The 20,751-nt window shown below is 40.1% G+C and overlaps 1 protein-coding gene across 15 annotated transcripts in view; it reads left to right on the forward strand.

Moving 5' to 3' along the window:
* Asph (aspartate beta-hydroxylase) overlaps positions 1 to 20,751 on the forward strand; it is a 200,437-nt gene that overhangs the window by 30,676 nt on the left and 149,010 nt on the right. For 4 of the 15 annotated variants that reach the window (XM_076924217.1, XM_076924210.1, XM_076924213.1 and 1 more), the window contains exons 2-5: positions 4,902 to 5,051; positions 6,580 to 6,624; positions 8,258 to 8,326; positions 13,806 to 13,991. In XM_076924217.1, coding sequence (XP_076780332.1) covers positions 4,973 to 5,051; positions 6,580 to 6,624; positions 8,258 to 8,326; positions 13,806 to 13,991 — 379 coding nt within the window. In that variant the 5' untranslated portion in view covers positions 4,902 to 4,972. Of the gene's footprint in view, positions 1 to 402; positions 805 to 4,901; positions 5,052 to 6,579; positions 6,625 to 8,257; positions 8,327 to 13,805; positions 16,006 to 20,186; positions 20,229 to 20,751 lie in introns of those variants that run through there. The other 11 variants (XM_076924221.1, XM_076924224.1, XM_076924214.1 and 8 more) reach the window with 11 other exon arrangements.

Below are 20,751 nucleotides of genomic sequence, written 5' to 3' on the forward strand. Positions count from 1 at the left end.
ATTTCCCAGAAGGATGTGGGATTGCATAATCTCTGTCCAGGACTCGTTCAGGGGAACTTTTCCTCCCTTCTTAACCTTCCCATCATTCCTCCCCTCTGTTTCTCTCCTTCAATGGCCCTCAGTCCTCTCTTGCCTTCTGGTGAAATGCTTTTATACCCTGGCTTTAACTTTGCTGTTGGAAGGACTGTTTCTGGGATGACCATGCTGTGGGTCAGGACTCTACGGAATTCACTAGTTTCTTCTCATTGATATCAGTTGCCTTCCTTTAAGCCAACTGGCTAACTACTCCTGCAAACTATTGATTGAAATTCTGAAGGGTGGAGTCATGCTGGCTCTGGGCTTGGAGCCATATGTGGGCTCCTTTAATTTCAGAGTGATTTGGTGTTGAAGCTGAGGCCCTTGAAGCCTGTTCAGAAGAAACACAAATTGGTGGGACAGTCTGTCTCCTTGCACACTCTGTCCAGCTGCTTCATCTTTCAGAGCCTGGAGTTAGAAGATGTAGGAACCAACCAAGCTGGGCATCCATCCTGAATGGGAAGGGCCACAGGATTGTCAGGAGTGCAGTCTGCTTGAGCGATTAGCAGCATGTGGCCACAGGGAAGTGGTCTCTAAAAATAGCTGGTGAGCAGTCTGCAGTCAGGTCCAGTTTCAGCACTAGATCCCTTGTCCTGGCAGTACTGGTAGCCTCAGTTCTTGCAGGGAAGAACCGCTGGGTACCCCATACCTCCCGGGGGCACCTTAGTTTTTTTCCCTTCGGTGTATTTTGTGCATGGATTGAAGAGATCAAAATGACTGAAGATAAAGGTATATTTCTGTTGTTTGGCATAAAATGGGGACCCAGACCTAGCTGCCAGCTTGTTGCTTCATTTCAGCTGCGTTCGTTTCAGAAGCTTTTGGCGAAGTGCTTTGAGCTTTCTACATTTTCTGTCCTGAATTTCTGGAGAGATCGACTGTTCACAGTGGCTGGGTTTTCATGAAATACTCTGTCTTTAATCAGAATAGGCACTGGTGTCCTAAACTGCCTTTTAGTGTATTCTACTACTGTAAACCACATTGTATGAACTTCCATAGTCTGGTATGTCTGTTACAATGAACCTAGAGAATTCTGTGTTCGGATTTCATATAAAAGGATGGGAAACTTAAGGGACATGTAAATCTAGTCTTATATTAGTGAGCATGCTTGGTTCGAGCAGGCTTGCCTTATATGGAAATTGACCTACTTCATGTGTAGCAGAGGGTAAATGAAAAACAAAGTAAAAGACACTAGAATTTTTTTTCTTAAATGGATACTTTCATTCCCTTAATGTGTTAAATGTACCTCTTTGTATATGCCTTTTATTTTCTTTTTTAAGCAAAGGTTGTCTTTTTGTTAGTTAAAGCTTATGCATCGGTTAAGTATATTGAAACTCCATATAAGGAATTGTTGTTTTAATATTTTAGATGCTTTGTTTAGTATCAGTGTAAAATGTTAGGCACAATGCCCGCTAACAGTTGTCCGTGAATAGTTTGTAGTTTACTCAATGGCAAATGAATTACTTGACCCTTCTGTTTACCCTTTCCTCAACCAATGTACAGTGACCCTTTGTCCCTAGCCCGGACTTCATTTTCGAGTCCTTTCTCCTGATTGTTGGAACTCTTGCTCTCCACAGTAATGTTCTGTCCAGCACCATGTGCAAACATTTTCTAATGTGGACATCATTTTGATGAGCCAGCTTGAACAAAAATGAATCCCATTTCATTTTCATTTCAAACATGAATTGCAATTTTCTTAACCCTACGAAACCCTGGTGACCACCTCCTAGGACTATAGTTTGGATATAGAACCGGAGAGCAAGATCAAGACGGCCTCAGATTTATTTTAATCTCAGAAGACAGCATCAACTGCTGGTTGTTCTTCCAGAATATTTTTGTGACAACATCCTGGTTTTGAGTCTGTGGAGTTTGAAACCCTTGGGAAGTATTTGCTTTACCTCACTTCTCCTGAGTCAGGAAAATGGATCTGCCTCTGGGGACTAGGCATTTACACAGGGACAGAGCAAGCACATGCTATTTGCTCCAGAAAGGGGCTCTTCAGAGGCATCTAGATCCTTAGCTCATGCTCAGCTTTCCTCATGCGCATGTTTGAAGGAGAGACTGAAGTGCCGATAGAAAGATTCTTCTATGACTTAATGCTTTGATCTTTTATAGAAGTAACAAGTATTAATAGTAATAAGGTTAATGATGCTGGAGTAAGACACTGATTGACATTGTAAAGGGATAAAGTATTTTTAATAATTTGCTATTTTAGTTAATGAGGAACAGTAGGAAAAGATAGCAATCTGTCAGAGTGTCCAAGAACGGATAAGACAAGAACCCAGTTTATTGTAGTTCTAGCATTAGTTTTTAAATGAATGTTTCAGTTTGAGATGTATTTCACCTTTAAGAAAGATTGATTTTTGCTTTTTAGTTATGGGTGTACACACATGAGTTCCGGCTCACACAGAGGCTGGTGACTTTGGGTTTCTCTGCAGCTGGAGTTACAGGAGTTCAGTGTAAGCCACTGAAGTCGGTGCTGAGAAATGAACACAAGAGTGCTACACACTCTTGATCGCTGAGCCATCTGTTCAGCATGGACTTATCTGTCTGTTACGTAAAATTAAGAAGGCCTTTTCATATAGCTTGGGGAAGATGTCTTTGTGTTTATAAAAGTGTAGTAGACTAAACCTGAGCACTGCTATTGAGGATGCCTTCCTGCCCCATAGAACTTAGCCATCTCTGTCCTTATTTTGACAAATTCCAGAGATAGCTTATTTTGTATTATTTTAATGATTTATGTGATTATTTATAGCATATAAAAATATTGAAAACCATGTTCCCCAACAATAAAATATCTTATTTAGCTATAGTTTTCTACACTTAGAGGAATATACTTAAGTATACACATGTGTTTGAATGTGTGCACACACTGAGTTAGTTTTTTGATCTTTTGAAGATTTGATCCACAAATGGGTTTAAAACATGGTTATTCTTGGGATCAGAACAATGGTAAGCGCATAGGTTGCTCTTGCAGAAGACTTCGGTTCCGTTCAGCACCCACGGAGTAGCTTACAACTTGCTCCAGTTCCAGATGGTCTCTTCTGACCTTTACAGGCACCAAGCACTCATATGATACACAGATATACATGTACACAAAATACTCGTGTGCATAAAATAAATCTAAGAAATCTTTGCCCTTTAATAGATGGTGATTTCTGTCTTTGAGAGTTCAGGGGTTCCCAGGCAGGCAATGCCTAGCGCAAGGGATGTTTAGGGATATTTGGGGGATAATCCTGGGGCCCATCTGCCTTTGGGCTAGGGGAATTCAGCATGTTGTTTGTCTTAGTACATGAGGAGTGGTTACACAGAATGAAACAATGTCCTGCTTAAGCTTCTAGAAACACCTTCAGCAGAAACATGGGCAAGTTGCCATGAGGGCCACATATATGTAGCAGTGGTCATGCCAGTGCTGTGGAGAGCCCACCGTGCCACACATACCAGGCATTGTCCTTCGTGTTGGTACAATGGAGAAAGGTTTTCTTTTCTCAGATGCCCTTTTGGGATATGATATAACTTTCTAAGTATATTTTTTTTATATTTGTGGAATATAACATTCTTTTTAAAGAGAAAATTTACATATGCTGTTAACTTTTTAAAAAGTATTGACTTTTTTTTTTATAGCAACCAGTGACTTCTGTTTATTTGACTATTAGAAGAATATTTCTGGAAGATTGTAAGGCACATAAAATATAGCAAATGTGATAAATGACACTTGGTGGACAGCAGTTTACAGAGCTGTTTCCTGCATTGAGGCCAGTTGGCAAGGCCTGTTTCCTGCCTCCCTACGCTCTACTGGATCTCCTGAAAGAGGGAGGTGGAACTGGGCTGCACTGCTTCTTTTTGTCTGTGATTTATGTTTCTGTACCTTCTCTCTCTCTCACCTTCTCCAATATTGAATAATTTTACAGGGGATTGTTTTCTTCTGTAGAAGTTAATACAATTCAGGCTGTGTACAGCGTAAATAGGATATGGAAAAAGATCTATATGCATCTCTGATTTCATTAAGTTAGTTGTGACTCACTGGACTTCGAGGGTTCTAGGGTGGGTTTTTGATTATGCGTTGGCAAGAGACATTGCTCCATAAGAAAATAGCAACTCACTAGCACCAGGGAAAGGCGGCATCTAGTGAAGGAGCTGCCAGAGCCGCAAGACACCAGGAAGAGCAGCATGGCCATTAAGGGATTAGAGAGCCATAAGGACGGAAAGCCACAGATGTGGAAGTCAAAGCAGAATGCCTGTCCCAGTGTCCATGTCACTTGCTAAAAGAGTTGGATGTTGTAGCAAAATGAAAACTGAACAGCTTTGGCTAGTTGGAAACTTAAATTTTTGGATAATGCAAGACAACAGTGAGAAATATCAAAACAGGGTCAGTATTTTCCTTGGTACAGGAAGGCAAGAACCTGAAGTTTCAGGAGGGCTTATGACATATCAGTCAGTGTCTGCCAATTAGCACACAAGGCAGGGCATGTGGCCATTTGGACACCAAAGTATTGCCATGCAGACCGTTTTGACAAAGGACCTGGAAGGAATATATGTGTTCTGCCATTCTATTTAAACAAACAAACAAACAAACAAACAAAAAACCTATAGCCCATCAAGAGTTTGTTTGTGTTCAAAGTTAAGATTATTTAAACATGGTAATTAAGCAGAAACTTGTTTGTGTTCAGAGTCATTATTTTATGTAGTGTACTTTGAGAATTTAAGTAAAACATGTTTCGGAAATGATAAATCAAGTTACTGTCAAAATACATGAGGGGAAAAGTGGTGTCCAGCCAAGTGTTTTCACCTCTGTAATGACACCTGATGTTTTTCTTTCTCCCAAACAGAGGCAAAGCACGGAGGACACAAGAATGGTCGGAGAGGAGGAATTTCAGGCGGGTCCTTTTTCACGTGGTTCATGGTCATTGCATTGCTGGGCGTCTGGACATCTGTGGCCGTCGTGTGGTTTGACCTTGTTGATTATGAGGAAGTTCTAGGTAAGAATTAGGGTACGATCTCTAGTGGGTTTGTAAGAGTGAAAATAAATGATGGCCCTTGGCCATCCAAGGCTTGTTATTTCCTCTCTTTTGTTATTACTGACTGTAGCTTCCCATTGATTCTTGATAAAGCAAAGGGCTGCCCTGAAGTAGTGACCCGAATCTTGAAGATTTCTATGTAGACTCTATTTATTGTGGTATATGGATGCTCTCATCAAAACAAGTTTTGTTAAATTCATGTTCACTATTTTCTGCACTCTTTATTTTCTGTTCAATTTTATTATGAGTTTTAAAAATTCTAGATCATGAACTGACTCCTTAGTGGACATAGGTCTGAAATAGCATCTTATTCTATAGCCCAGGCTGTCCTGGAACCTACAGTGATTCTCTTGCCCTGGCTTCCAAGTGTTAGGATTACAGATGTGAGCTGCCATGGTTGACTTGCAAAGCCTTTTTTTAGAGAGGGCTTTCAAGGAATGCCTACCTGTCCATGTCTGTTGAGATAGGAGTATGCGAGCACACGGCTGGGTGAGTGCTGGGTAGACCACGTGGTTAGGTAGGGCATCTCCATGCTCACTTGAGGAAGTTTCTGGGGGTACTTCTGGTGGTATTTCCTGTTCTCTTCATATAGTCACTAAAGCTTTAAGTTTTTTATTTATATACTTATGTGAGTATATGCATGTGTGTGGGTACCTACAGAGGTCAGAATAGGCCAATGGAGCCCTTGGAGCTGGAGTTTTAAGCCATCATGAGCCACCTGATATGGGTTCTAGGAACTGAAGCTGGAGTTTTCTGGAAGAGCAGGAAGCATTCTCAGCTGCTGAGCCATTTCTCCAGCCACGATAAAGTTTTTAAAAAAATGATTTGTTTTATTTTAACCTTTTTTTTTAAGTGGAGAGAAATCATATAAATTAAATATTGTAAACACTTGAAAATCTAAAATTCATTGGTTTAATATACTCACAGTTTTACACAGTCATCATCATTTAATTTAGAGATTTTCTATTATGCACTCTCTCCCAGTCACTTCTCCCTTGACATTTTGACTTCCTGTGATTGTTTTGGGTGTTCTGAGCATAGCATGTACATGTGTTTTGAGTTGCCTCCTTACGTTTAACACGATTACATGTGTAAGGTCCAGAGTACCACTCCATCATACATGTGCAGCACACTGTTTATCCCGCAGTCCGTGATGACAGTTATCAAGTATGGCCATCCCCGTTAATAATCCAGTTAAGGACACAGACATGTCGTGTTGAAGACCCGCCCCCTTACAGTAGACCTCTTGTGCCATCATAGAGGAGACCAGAGAACAACACAATATGCATATATATGATCTGTCACTCATTGATGGTTTTCTTTCCCTCTTACTGCCTTAAGGGAAGTGGATCCAAATAGATAAATAGACTAAAAAAATGTTTAGTTTATCATAAAGAAAAGTATGAGTTCATTAGCATACAGTGTTGCTAGGTGATTTGTATACTTTTAATGATAAATAACAATTTTCATGTTTTTATTATGCATGCAGCCAAAGCAAAGGACTTCCGTTATAACTTATCAGAGGTACTTCAAGGTAGGCTACTTACTGGAGATGCATCTTAAGTGTTTTAGCATCTGTCTCTAAGACCTCATCCTTACTGTCCTAACTTAGTTATCTATAGCAAGAATGTAAATGGTAGGACCAGTCTCCCTTTGTAAGGTTCTCAGGGAGGGTGTGGCTTGCTGTCCTTAAATTGTCTTAAAGCACTATGCTATTGATAGCCTTGAGTTACAGGTTATTACTTTGGCTTTCTTAGTGGTAAAGATGCCATCTTCATCCCTACTTTCTTAATAGTTTTCTTGTGTGTTAGACTTTTGTATAGCAAAACTAGATCTGGGAATTTTTGCTCTGCACCAAAATTCCCGCTGCAATTGTACTTTGAATTAAAGAACTGGAAACAGTGGGGTTTTGGGCAACTATTTGACATAAGAATGTTACATTTTTTTGCTCTTTATAATATTGATGTGTACTATGATTTTTTTTCTCTATAGTTCTTGCCCAGTGATGAATTATAAACCATGTTGATTTTAGAATAATTTCTAGAGTAGGGACTGTATAAGACTCATTTATTGAAGTTTGATTTGGTTCTTCCTTCTAGCCCATGCTCCCAGAAATAAGACTTGACTCAGAATGTATTTACAGAGACCTTGGCCATATAGCTCGGCTTTTTTCTGACTAGCTCATAATTTAAAAAAACTCATCTATGTTCTGCCATATGGCTGGTTACCTATGCTCAGTTACCATGTGTCTGTAGCATCTTCCTGGGAAAATCTTCTGTGCCTGGCATTATCCCAGAATCCTTTCTGCCTCCCATGTGTCCCACATCCTTCTTCATGCCTAAGCTGTAGGCCATCAATTTTATTATTGACAGGTGCCACATCCATACAGACACAAGATATTTTCTCTAAGTCATTTGACATGGTAAGTCTATAGAAAGTGCCCTGAGAGCATGGGCAGTGTATAGCCATTGTTGAGTGAGTGCCGAGGGAACCTGGATTCTCATGGTTCCTTTTTACACCTTCCCTTTTTCCCTTAAGTAATGGATGTCTGGTGCCAAGGACATTTTTAAATGGGTGATCATAAGTTCTCCCTAATCATTTTCCCAGTTTTCCTACTTACTCTAGAACCGACCATTCCACCTCAAGTTGATGCATGCTCTCTTAAAAATTGTTATGGTTAAATGTCAAACTAGTCATTCTTCACTCTGTAAAGTACTTATGCTCTCTGTTGGTTTACTTATTATATTTGATCTTTATTCGAAGCTTGGGTTGCGTAGATTGCTGATAGTTTAGCGAAGTTTTACACCTCAGAAACATCAAATTATATACAATTGTTAGACTGTTAGAAATGGGTTGACATTTTTCTTAAATATGTTCCAAGTTTATGTAGTATATTTTGGAGAGAATAGTAAAATTATTGTGAAATGATAGAATCGTTAGGGCAAAACCTCTCACCTGTCTCTTAGGATTTTGTTAGCTACATACTTCCTGAGTCTGTCATGCCTGCCTGTATGCTTTGATAATGTATTCTTACAGTTTGGCTTTGCAGCTATAAAAGGAGAGGAAGCAGTAACATTTATGGTATGTAAAGACTGCAGCAAGAGACAGTTCATTATTGAATTTGTTTTCTCTCTGTTCCTGTGTCTATCATTTCTCTCCTGTTGTAGGAAAACTAGGAGTCTACGATGCGGATGGTGACGGAGACTTTGATGTGGAAGATGCCAAAGTTTTATTAGGCAAGTACACTTCTTTCCCTTTTTGTTAGAAGGAGTCAGATACTGAAGTCAAAAGAATATTTTTGCTTTGATAATTATCTACAGCAGCTGCAAACATTTGTGTTTATTGATTTGTTCATTTATTTATTTATTTACATACCAACTGCTGCCCTCCCTCCTGGTTTTTCCCCTCACAGAGGGCCTCCCCAATTCTACCTCCACTTCTCCTTTGAAAGGGTAGGGACCCTCTGGGTATCCCCCAACCCTGGCACATCAAGTCTCTGTAGGATTAGGCACATCCTCTCCCACGGAGGCAGAACAAGGCAGCCTTCTGCTACATATGTGCAGAGGCCTCCATCCAGCCCATGTATGCTTTTTAGTTGGTAGCTCAGTCTCTGGGAGCTCCCAGGGATCCAGCTTAGTTGACACTGTTGGTCTTACTGTGTGGTTGCCATCACCTCCTTAAGGGCCTTCAATTTCCCCACCCCCCACCCCCTCCCAACTCTTCCATAGAGGTCCCCAGCCTCCATCTAATATTTGGCTATCAGTATCTGCATCTGTCTCAGTCAACTGCTGGTAGTGCCTCTTAGGGGACAGTTATGCTAGGCTCCTGTTTGTAAACATAGCAGAGTATCATTAACAGTGTTGGGGATTGGTATCTGCACATAGGATGGGTCTCAAGTTGGGCTGGTTGTAGGTTGGTCATTCCTCTAGTCTCTGCTCCATCTTTGTCCCTGCGTTTCTTTTAGACAGGACAAATTTTTGTGAGTGAGTTGGTGTCCTTATCTCTTCACTGGGGCTCATGTCTATCTACAGGAGGAGGCCTCTTCAGTTTCTGTGTCCCCACTGTTAGGCATCTCAGCTAAGGTGCCCTGCACTGAGTTCTGGGAGCCTCCCCCATGCCAGATCTCTGGGACTTCCTAGTGATTCCACCCCCCTAGATCCCCTAACCCCCATGCCTGTTGCTGCAGATTTCTATTCATTCTCCTGGCCTTTAAGGGATGGGAACTGTGCACATTCTATGGGAGATATTTAATATTTCATTTTTATTGATATACTAAATGAACACTTTTCCACTGTGACTTTTCAAATCACTTTTATAAGAGCATTTAGCTCTTAACACATCAAATTTTAATAATTATTAGCTTCATTTGTGTTTTCAGATTTAAGCACTTCATATTCTGAACTTGATGTTTAGAGATAGAAATAATGTCCTCATGTGTTTCCAAATGAGGAACAGATTTTTTTTTTAAAGTACCATTTGACATAATTTATTCTGACAGTAAGATGTAAATTTCTTCCTTTCAAATACTGATTAGGGTCAGTTCTGCTTAGCATTCATAATGAGAGCAGATGAGGGCCCATGTTCAGTGTGATACATTTCTCAAGGTTTATCTAAGTTAGTTTTGAAATAAAACTATGGCAGTAAATATCTTTAATGTCCTATTTGTTGCTCAATTTTACATGAAAACATGAACTAATTTTCCTGCTTTGACATTTTCCTGTTTTGATTCCTTTCTGTCTTTGTAATTACATTACCAGCTAGTTTTTTTTTTTCTTGAAATAAATGAAGATCGTTATTTCCTCATTGTTTTAAAATACTGTTTCAATAGAAAGGATAATGCTAATTTGAATATGTAGGTTTTGTGTACTGTGTCCTGTTATTTCTGGTTTTAAGCAGCTCACTTCCTTTCCCTCAGTATGAAGCAATATGTATTAAAGCTTCAGATCAAATTATTAGCAAAGCAGTATCTTTGCCTGATATTATAAATGCACTAAGTTTGATAGCATGATAAATAAACTATTTTGTGAACTTATTTATGAGTATGAAGAAATAGAAAGGTACTGTAGCAGGTAAGCAGTTTTGCATAGTTAGATTTTACGTCCTTTTAAAACAAATTCTAAATGCGAAACAGTTTTAGTTACGGTCAGCTGTAATACAGCTTCTGATTTAGCCCTGCCTTGGTGTATGTTTTTTTTTTTTTTTTTTTCTTTATGCACTGTGGGTGGTAGTGCTTGTTATTTACAGTTGGAAGTCCATTGTACATCTTTCATGCTATATCTTGACCTAATTTTAATTGCTTTCTGACTATAATTTCATTATTTTCTATCTAAATCAGAGTTTCAGTACCTACATTAAATCCTCAGGTGACCTTAGTTTTAGGCAAGTGAAAAAAATAAAGCCATGAACAACTTAATCCATTACGATGATGGCGTTTCCTTGCTATAAATGATCTTACTGGTGTAAGATACTACTTGAAGTGAATTTTGAATAGTGAGGCTTTTAAAGGATAATGTCACAGGAGCCTTCATATATATATATATATATATATATATATATATATATATATATATTTAATATTAAGGACTTTAGTGTGTTTTGGATTTTTTAAAACACAAAAACACACATATAGACACCCCCACACACACACAAACACTAACCTGATGTTAGTTGACTGTAACACTGAGAACTGCTGTCTGTAACAGACACAAACAGTGTGAGCTGTTTAGTTTGTTCTTTTATTCTACTTGTGTGCCGGGATCTGGATCCCAGGGTGGGAGAGCTCCGAGTGAGCTGCTCCGTATGCAGCTGTCAGTCTGTACTTGCATTCTGACTTTGATGAAGATGAACTGCCAGGCCCATTGACACCTGTCACCATGCACTGCAAGGTCTTTATTCTCTGCCCTGGGTACACTTCAGCTCTTCCTGGCTTGGCTGGATAAGTTTTCAGCATGAGGTAACTAAAACTTAGCTGTGCCTCAGTTACATGTAGGTGTCTGGTACAGAGTTGTTGCGCTCTATGTGATGGGGGAGAAGCTACAGAGCATGGCCCACTTGACACCAACCCTTGCTTTCGGTCTTGTTGGGATGAGACCTTGGCCCTGTAAGAGCGTAATTTTAGATAAAGGCAGGAAGCAAGGTAATGGAGGGTGGAGAACAGAGAAGACTGAGAGGCACACGCCATACTTTTTTCCCCTCGCATTTGAAGCCTAACTCTAAATCATACTAATCTGTAGAACATCTACATACACGATGCTCTTCTTTCACATCTTAAGGCTTTCCTCAAGACCAATAGCTCTTATTGAGTCTACTAATTCTAAGATTCCTGATGTACTTTGAAAATGACCTGCCCTTGAACATAGACTTTTTTATTGTTTAGGCCAAGTTGTCTAAAATGCAAGTGATTTTGGTTTCAGTGTGTTAATGAAACCTACAGACACATGTGTATGCAACTACAATTAGAGAGAGGCAGTGAACTGCAAAGGCAGCAAGCGGATGGAGCAGCAACGGGAAGGTTTGGAGGAAAGACCAGGAAGGGAGAGTGATGTAATTGATTCATAATCTCAAAAAATAAAATAAAGACAATGCGTTTGTTTCCCACCTACTGTCAGCAGGAAATGTCCCAGGACTCAGTGCTAGGAGTAAAGTCTTACAGTAATCTCGCCTGACGATGCATGCCTGCCCCTTTGTTCTACAGCTGTCTGGTAGTTGACCCCTGTCAGATGTGGCTGCAGCAGCAAGGGAGGCAGCCGGCAGCTCCTGCACATCCCTAAGTACAGACTGCGGAGAATTGTGAGACCATAGTGAGGAACATGGAACTCGCCCCGTATTTAGTGCTGTTCAATTGAGGTGGACTCAGTTCAGAGGAACTACATGCCCAGGATCATTTTTCTCTTCAGACTGGTGTTTCTGTTTTAAGAACTATAGATACAGCTTTGGAGATGGATTGATTGGTAAAACATGCTGCATAAGCATGAGGACCCAAGTCTGACTCCTTACAGGTGCAACAGTTCATTTGTCCTCAGGAGGTGGAGACAGGAGAATCCCTCAGGACTTCCTGTTTCGCTCCTCTAGCCTAATCATAATCTCTTTTAGGGAGATGCCCTGTGGTGGTTCACTCCGAACCTACCTGGGCTCTCACATTCAATGCAAACTCACCGTGAACCTCAAGACCTCCCAGGCTCAGTACTGGGTCATGAAGAAGATGTTTGACATAAACTTTTGACCACTACTTAGGCACACACAGAAGTATGTGATGCACACAATTACATATATCCATATACAGGACACACACAACTACAGGCCGTGTAGGTAGGTCACTGTCCAAATATTTGTTGCTCAGTTCCACTTGCCATGCTGAAGCACAGAAGTTTCATGTTTTATATGTAGTAATGTGAAACACTAAGAGCACAGAGGATAATGAGGTAAAATGAGGGCTTTCTCTAAATGCACAGTGGTAGCATTTAAGGTGGGGAGAAGAATCGTCCTCACAGGTCATGGGTGGAAATGCAGATGTCTGTTCATAGCATCTGGACACGTAACTTAAATGATAAAACACCTGGAATTTGTCAAAAAAAAAAAAAAATTAACTACTAAATGCAGTTGGTGTCTTTCGTCTCCCCTTACTCGTGGAAACTGATAGGGTCTAGTTCTTCAGTTGGCAACAGCAGAGATGTTCACTGTAATCTCTACAGGTAGCCAGAATTCTGTTATCTCTTTTGTGGTGTCAGTATTGCTGGTAGTTGTGCTACATGGAGAAATTGTGTTGTAAACGACCGGAAATGCCCCTGCTTTGCTTACAAAGGCAAAGGCTCTGGAGGTTCTGATGCTCATATTTCTTCCTGCCATAACTACCACCTGCTTCTCTTCCTCAAATTGTGGGGCCTTTCAATGTGTAGGGAACTGATTTTACATCCCAAGGGTCTTCCCCTCCTCCCGGTCATTTCGCACTGAATACAGTCATGATAATCTGCATCTTTATTTCTTCTATTCAGAGGGTCCTGCTTGGCAGCAGTGCTTAGAAAACAGCAGACATCAAGAGTCTTTGCAGTAAGAACTCCTCCATTCATGGGCAAGAGGAAGAGGGGTCAGGGTTACCCCCCTGTGCCTTCACACACCCCCACCCCGGCTGCTAGAGCTTCCTCAGGGTTCTTATAGGTAGGCAGAGAGGATTCTTATCAGCTCATTTTAACATACAGGGTCATGAAGTTATAAGAGTGTATAGCACTAACTGAATTAGGTGTTGGATGTGAATGACAGTATTTGAGCGTCTGGATGCCAGCTGAGATGCTACAAGCTATAATCCACTGGCTTGCGTGCTCTGGAGTACCCACAGTTTACTCCAGGGTGTATGATCAGCTCTGGTTCCCCTGGGTGTGGACTGGGAGGCTGTCAGAAGCATTTGCTTTGCTCTCTGGTACCACTTTCTCCTGTCACTGTCTACAGAGTTTGCTGATACCCTTTACCAGTTTTCCTACCCAAGAGTCTAAGTGGGAAACAGACCACCTGCATATGAGCTGGGAGGAGTGAGGTTTGTTGGGTGGATTGAGGCTTGAATTGGAGGTGTGCTTCTCTGGTTTCTGTATTTTCCCTATTGCTTTTCTGTAAATCTGTGACCATGATACACCCCACTTTTGAGATCACTCTGCCTAAGCTTAATTTTTTCCACCTAACTGCTCTTCTTGTTTTCTCTTTCTCTCTTCCTTTATTCTTATGTAGGCCTGACCAAAGATGGCAGTAATGAAAATATTGATTCTCTTGAGGAAGTCCTTACTATTTTAGCGGAGGAGAGTTCAGATTGGTTTTATGGTTTCCTCTCATTTCTCTATGATATAATGACTCCCTTTGAAATGCTAGAAGAAGAAGAAGAAGAAGAAGAAAGCGAAACTGCAGATGGTGTTGATGGTACGTCACAGAATGAAGGGGTTCAGGGAAAGACCTGTGTCATTTTGGATTTACATAATCAGTAACTGCGACTCAGGGACGGAAATCAGTGGGTTGTAAAACGGAGCAGGCCTCCTCCTCCTTCCCCTTTGCTTATGCAGGGCTCAACGTGCAGTGGGGCAGTTGTGACTTCAGATAAATGCCAACCATGTGATCCTGCCCAGCACAGCCACTTAGCTAGCCCCTCGCTTGGCTCCCTCCACGCCCAGAAAGGAAGTGGTATTCCTCATTCCTGTAGCTGTTCACGAAGTGCATTGGAAATGATGTTCTTGGTAGTATAATTGGTTTCTGTATCATTTCATTTCAACTTATGTATTCACTGAACTAAGTTGGAACTGTGTTGTATTTAACCCTTGATGCTTGTCTTTCTCATACTTTAATGATAACTCTAACGGGAGTCATTCTAAAAATATTTCTCGCATGACTAATATGCTAATGCTTCTCTGTTGACCTTTAACTTGCCTGCTGTATAGTGATGGCTCTTTAAGAAGCTGCTACTTTTTAATCTGTAATTTCTTTAGGTTGGTTAATTGACTAGTCATATAAGTTCCTACAAACTTGTTAAAGTTCTGTATTAATGGTGCTTTTGACATAATTTAAAAATCCCATGTTTTTGCCTTAGGGTAGTGGAGTTTCTGAAATCAGATACTAGCAGCTCTGTATATGTCCATTTCTGAAATCAGAATTTGTTTTCAATTTCATTTTCAAATATACATCTAGAGAAGGTAATTTGTAATTTTTTTTTTAGATCATCCTATGCCAAAAGAGGAAGGGTGTGAATGTGCGTCTTGCAGAATGTTGTATATATTAAAACAATCTATCTTGAGTTAGGTTTTTCCATTTTTTTACTAGCTTATTACCTGTTGATTTGTGAGTTATGTATAATATAATGTTTAGAATTATACATTAAATTTATTGAAGTGGTCCTTCATTTTTAGGAGAAAAATTTCTTTCCCTAACTATGAACATAGCAATAGCTTTGACTTCGCTCTTTGAAACTGAGTTTGCCTCAGTAATACAAAATCAGTTACCAGCTCTGTATGAACCCCTTTCTGGAAAGGACTTTGTTTCCCCAATGACCACCCTGAGTGCCACCTAAGATGTTTATTGCTGTTCTTTGAGTGACTGTCAGAGTGTTTAGCTCCCACTGAGAACGTCTAAAATTCTGCTCAGCTTCCGGTTCTCGCGCATTTTAAACAAGAATACCCTGGAGTTTTAGACCATCTTATTTAAGTATCCAAAATATTCTTTGTTTTTACGTATTTACCTTCTAGTAAGGAGGTCATCACCCATTTGCTCTGGGATGACGAGGCACCTTTTGCTCTGGGGTGATGACTGTCACTGCTCTTGTACCTGCTTACATGTGCCACTTGTGGGCCAGCACCTCCAAAACCTTAAATGGTTGCTAGGAGTTTTCCTCCTTCTTGTGTTCAAACAGTATGTTTTACTCTGTCAGGGAGGACTTGGCTAGAAGCTTCTGATACTCAAGGGTGAAAACACTTCAACTCAGTCCTCAGTGATGTAGTAAGATGAGGATTCTTTAATAATTGTTCTCCAAGTCATTGTAGTTCTCCTCATGATCATGACGAAACTCATTTTGAATTGGAATGCTGTGAAATAATCCAAGGTTATTAAGTTTTAAGTTCACACCCTTAGGTCCTAAACTCAATAAAAGTCACTTACCCAAATGGCTGAGATACGGTCTTCAAAGCAGGTTTCTTTATGTGTCAAGACTACTTACTAACTGTGGATGGTTTTAGTCAGGAATGAATAATTAAATTTCTGTGTTAAAAATGTTTGTAATTAATTTCTCATCACGTTTTGTATTGTCATAATACTAATGCACACTTTATGTACAGAAATTAATTATGCCCACTTTCCTTATTGTAAAGCAAGTGCGCCGTATGGTAATTTTATACCACCTCTAATTAGAGCATCTGAAGAACCGTGATGATAAATACAGGCAGCTGATGAACCCCTGACTTCTGTGACTTCCTTCAACTTGTGTCTAAGGTTTTGTGTGTGTGTGTGTGTGTGTGTGTGTGTGTGTGTGTGTAAGAAAGAATAAAGTTACTGGCAAAAAATGTGGTCTAAAGAAAATGTAACTTTCCTTAAGTGTTAATTGAGTACCTATACCAAAGTTGTGATTTTAAAATTTATTTTGTAATTTTGTTTCGTAGGTATTCTCTTACTTCATGTACATTTATGGGCCGACTTTGAAAGGCAACTTTGTATCGTGTATATATGAGTGTTCATTTAGTTACAGAGTTGTAAATCACTGTGTTTAGTCTGCCTTTTCAGTTTTCATCCTCTAAAAGACTGACCTGTGCTGTGTAGTCAGTCAGTGTAGATTGGCTCTTAAAGTGGCTGACCTGCCTGCTCATGTACTGGGCCACTTTTCTGGTTTCAAGTTCAGTTAAATTGGGAAGGGGAGCTGGAGATTGTATGTGGTTCCTTGGCTACTCTCAGCTGTTCTTTTACTTGGAGTGTTGACTGATGGGATGTAAGCTGGAGGGTTTTCCAGGAGCTGGCCTTACTAACTCAGAAGCCTGCCTGTCAGTGTGCTGCCTGTGAATCCAGCAGAAGCCAAGCCGGATGCAGTACTGCCTGCTCATCTTGCACTTGAGTCTTTTTCTGTACAAATTGCCCCTGCCTTGCATAGCCCTGTCCAGACAAAAAAAAAAAAAAAAAAAAAAAAAAAAGCCTTTTCTGTGTTTGAACCCGGGTTGAGATGTATTTACTCTTAGTTGTTCTAACTACAGTGGTTCTTTTAGCCCTCTTAATAGTGGCAACTTTACAGAATTGTGGAAGCAGATACAGGCCGCTGCTCTGCTCATCGTATTGCAGTGTCTTATGGAGCTTGGTACTCGCAGCCCTTCTTAAGCAGACTCTGGGCTAGCTCTGTAAAATGTAAAAGAAGCTTTTTATGGTGTGGGCTATGGAATTTTTACTAATTGTGATGTATATTGTAACACTGAACAAGGAATTCAGTGACTCTATGTTCATATGTTCATAGGGCAGGCAGGGGATATTTTTCTTATATTTGCTGAAGTAAACCTGTCATACTCTTTCGAGTATTTACCATTTGGACCCTTTTAACTTGGGTTTTGTGTAGTCTCTATTGGGAATGGGTATAGGAAGGGGAAGGTGAGACGCTCGAACTCATAATGATCACGGTCTCTTTAGGGAGCATGGGAGTGACCAGGTGACCTCAGTGGGAAGGACAGAAATGTATCGGAAGGATCTGTCGCCTGAAGGAGCTACTTGCCATAACAGAGCCCTTCTTCAAAAGTCCTGTGTTCTGTGTGTGGCAAAACCACGGATCCAGCTGTTGGCTTAGTCATCCACACATTTTCACGTCATAGTGGATATTTGAAAATGTGTTTGTAGTCATGCCTCCGTGGCAGTTGCCAAAAGAGCATAAATTAGACAATTCTCTCTGAGTGAAGAACATAAGACTTTATTATTTTTTTTTCAAATTTCCGTTAAAGAATTTGTAGTCATTACATGTATAAACAATTACCATAACGCCCGCTGAGCAAATGTACAGTGATTGCTGACTGGGGTCAGGGGAGGAGTCTGACTTATGCTTTTATTGTTGTTGCTTCCCCCCAACACCCCACCGTTTACATTCTTTTACAGTTTCCATCAAGACTGCCCTAAATTGGGACACCTCTGTCAGTACTTACACCCAGGTAGATTACAAGTAGCCAGAGAGTCCCTTTTCCTCTGGTTACAGCACTGTACCTTTTATTGTTTAATGGGATTCATTTTGCCCTTGGAGCACTGACCTTGCTAATAAAGAGAGAAGAGAAAGTGAAGGTGTGTTTGTAGATGTTTCCCAGTGTGAATCCATAGCAGCCAGAGGCCATACCAACCATAGTAACTTACCTCTGCTGATCCTGTGGTTTTCAGGGCCACTTCTGTTTCCTTTTTATCCCCTTTAGTTAGTGCTTCATCTTGAGAATTGGCCTGTTGCACCGCTTTTCCTGCCACTCTTGAACAAGCTGGGTCTCAGGGTTGGCTTTCTTAGTGCCATCGTCCCTTCTGCTGGGAAAACCAACCTGAGGAGGCTCAAGTGACAGGAACCAAGATTTCTTAGCATCATACAGGCTTCCCTCCTGCCCTGTTGTGACTTTTAGAACCCAGTTATCCTGATTCTGCTCTTCCTCTGTTGCTTCTGTGGTGCTCATGTGTTAATTTCTTATCTTTCAAGGGCTTGGATCTTTCCTGTCCATTCTCTCTCCTTTAGAAACTAAGTGTGATAGCTGTCAGTTAATTGTTGCCCTAATCTTTTCATTGAAAAAAATCCCTTCAAATTCACTGAAGGTTTTTAAGTTTTTAAGTAATTATCCTCCCCCACCCCCCAGGAAAAAAAAAAGTAGCTTTAGTTCATGCTTAGAACTGCAGGATGCTGGCGGCACTTGGATAGTTGGTTTTGCTTTGATGCCTTTCTCCAAATCTAAAGTTTTAAGTACAACATTCCTTCTTAATGTTTTACTACCCTGGCAGTAATCCAGTGTTCTGGGTTGTCGGTGGTTAAGTATTAACTCTGGCATTTCATCAGGGTAGCCCATTTGGCTCCTAATGAGTGCGTGTGGGGAGTAGATTGTCTAATTTCTCCTCCCCCACCCCCCACACACCTTTCATTTTAATGGGAGTCTGGGCTGCTATGGAAATAGTGCAGCGATGGAAGAGGGTATCCAAGGCCTAGAGTGTGGATGCTATGTTCTCATTCCTTTTGTACATTAAAAAGTGCTTACATATGTAAAGGTTAGTGTTACAGAAGTAGGGTTGGTATTTTATTCTTAATTAATTAAACTTGTTAGCCGACAGGTATTTGTTACACCGTGGTACACTGCTATTGATCGTGTTTAAAAAAAGAAAATTAAGTTCTGCCTTTGTTTAAGTAATTGTTTTTCTGATGCTGTTGCTAGATTGCCAACAGAGAACAGGTGGCTAATCACTATTACCCTCTCCCTTTCCCCGCCTCCTTCTCTTGATGCAGCCAATGGCATGGCATTCTCAGACTTTCCCTCTCCAGAATGATGATCTTAACATTTTGACTATAATAAATGACCATCTCAGATGGGCATCTTGTTTGATGGACACAGTTGGATACAAAAAGAGAAAGGGGAGGAACTTAAGGATGAAGGATGTGAGCAAGAAAACTAATGGGAGCATATCTCATTCCAGAAGCGGGGTTGTGACCGGAGTGTGGGGAAACAATGACCATTGTACTTTGTAGTATGGTAAACCTCAGGTTTCGGGCTCCTGTTTGATACTCCCCAAACTTAGCTGTTGGGTAACCAGTTGTAAATACTTTATTCTCCTATAGTAAGCACTGTGTCTCCTACCTGATACAGCCAAGAATTGTATTGGAAGCTTAGAACACCACTTGAGAAAGCCTGCCAGTATGTGATTTATAAAATCACATTTATGAGAGTGGGAAATAGAAAAGGAAAATCAATTGACTGAGATCTAAGTATAACACTGTTGGAAAAGAGTATGTTGAAAGAATATAGTATTGATGTTTGCTATGTTACAGGATCAAAAGCAAAAAAACCAAAGCAACAAACAAACAAAACCCTTTATCACAACTTTGATTTTCTAAAAGTGAAAGTACAAAGCAATTGCAAAGATTTTAGAGTAACAAGTAAGCATGACTTATATAATAATTCATTGTTTTCTTATGGAACTTTAAAACATTGAATTTGAAATGATAGGAAAAAGGAATGCTTGCTCAAGGATTAAAATACTATCAGAATATGTGTAATGAGCAGTGTGATTCAATAGGGAAACTAGGGTCCCAGTCCTTTCTGTGCATCATCTGTGGCTTGAGACGTCTACTGCCTGTAGAGAGAGGCCGTGGCAATTGTAAAGTCATGAAGGTCTAATGCAAATTATACATTAAAATCTTGAAGGTCTAATATGGACTGGTCCTCAGGTTAGCTATAATGTGTTCCTTTAAGACTATGTTTACTAAAGTCTGAAGGTTGTGTTTCTGATTGATGTTTACTGTCCTTTAAATGGTGAACTTAAGCACTTTAATTCGTTTCATAGAAATATCTGTTTAGATTGATTTATAGGTACTGAAGTTTAATTTCCTCAACATTTTGTCTTCATAACCTCTTTTTATCTTGTAAATACCAACAGAAGGACCTGGTGGGTTAGCCAAGAGGAAAACTAAGGCTAAAGGTATTATTTTCTGTTTTGTCAAGCAGCCTCTAGTGAATCAAGTTCATGCTTGATGGTGCATGGTGTTTCTGATGGAGATGCAGCCACAGTTAATAGTACTGCTTTTTGATTTGGGCGCTCTGTGTTATGAATACCTTTTTGAAGACTAAATTATAGACTTTGGCTTCTACTAGCTAGCCTGTAATTTTAATTAATTTCTTTTTCTTGTTATCGGATCTTTCTAACAGCCTGTATATTAAGAGTTTATCAACATAGCTGACTTTGTTTATTGGGATATGCCTGTTAAATTTACATATGCACATCTTCCCTTGCTGCCTAAAACCTTTTGTGGTCTGAATTTTGTTGTTGTTGTTAAATGCTGTACAATTGTGTGTCCATCAGCAATTGATTTCCTTTCTCCCAAGGCTGTGAGGGTGCTGTCCTAAAGCATAATAAAGGCCAGTGTGATCTAACACTAAAGGTTAGGTTAATAACCTAGAGCACTGGATTGTTGATACAGGGTATGCTGTGTTTGATATTCTAA

Source organism: Arvicanthis niloticus, chromosome 25 (genome assembly GCF_011762505.2).
Source record: "Arvicanthis niloticus isolate mArvNil1 chromosome 25, mArvNil1.pat.X, whole genome shotgun sequence".
NCBI lineage: Eukaryota > Metazoa > Chordata > Mammalia > Rodentia > Muridae > Arvicanthis > Arvicanthis niloticus.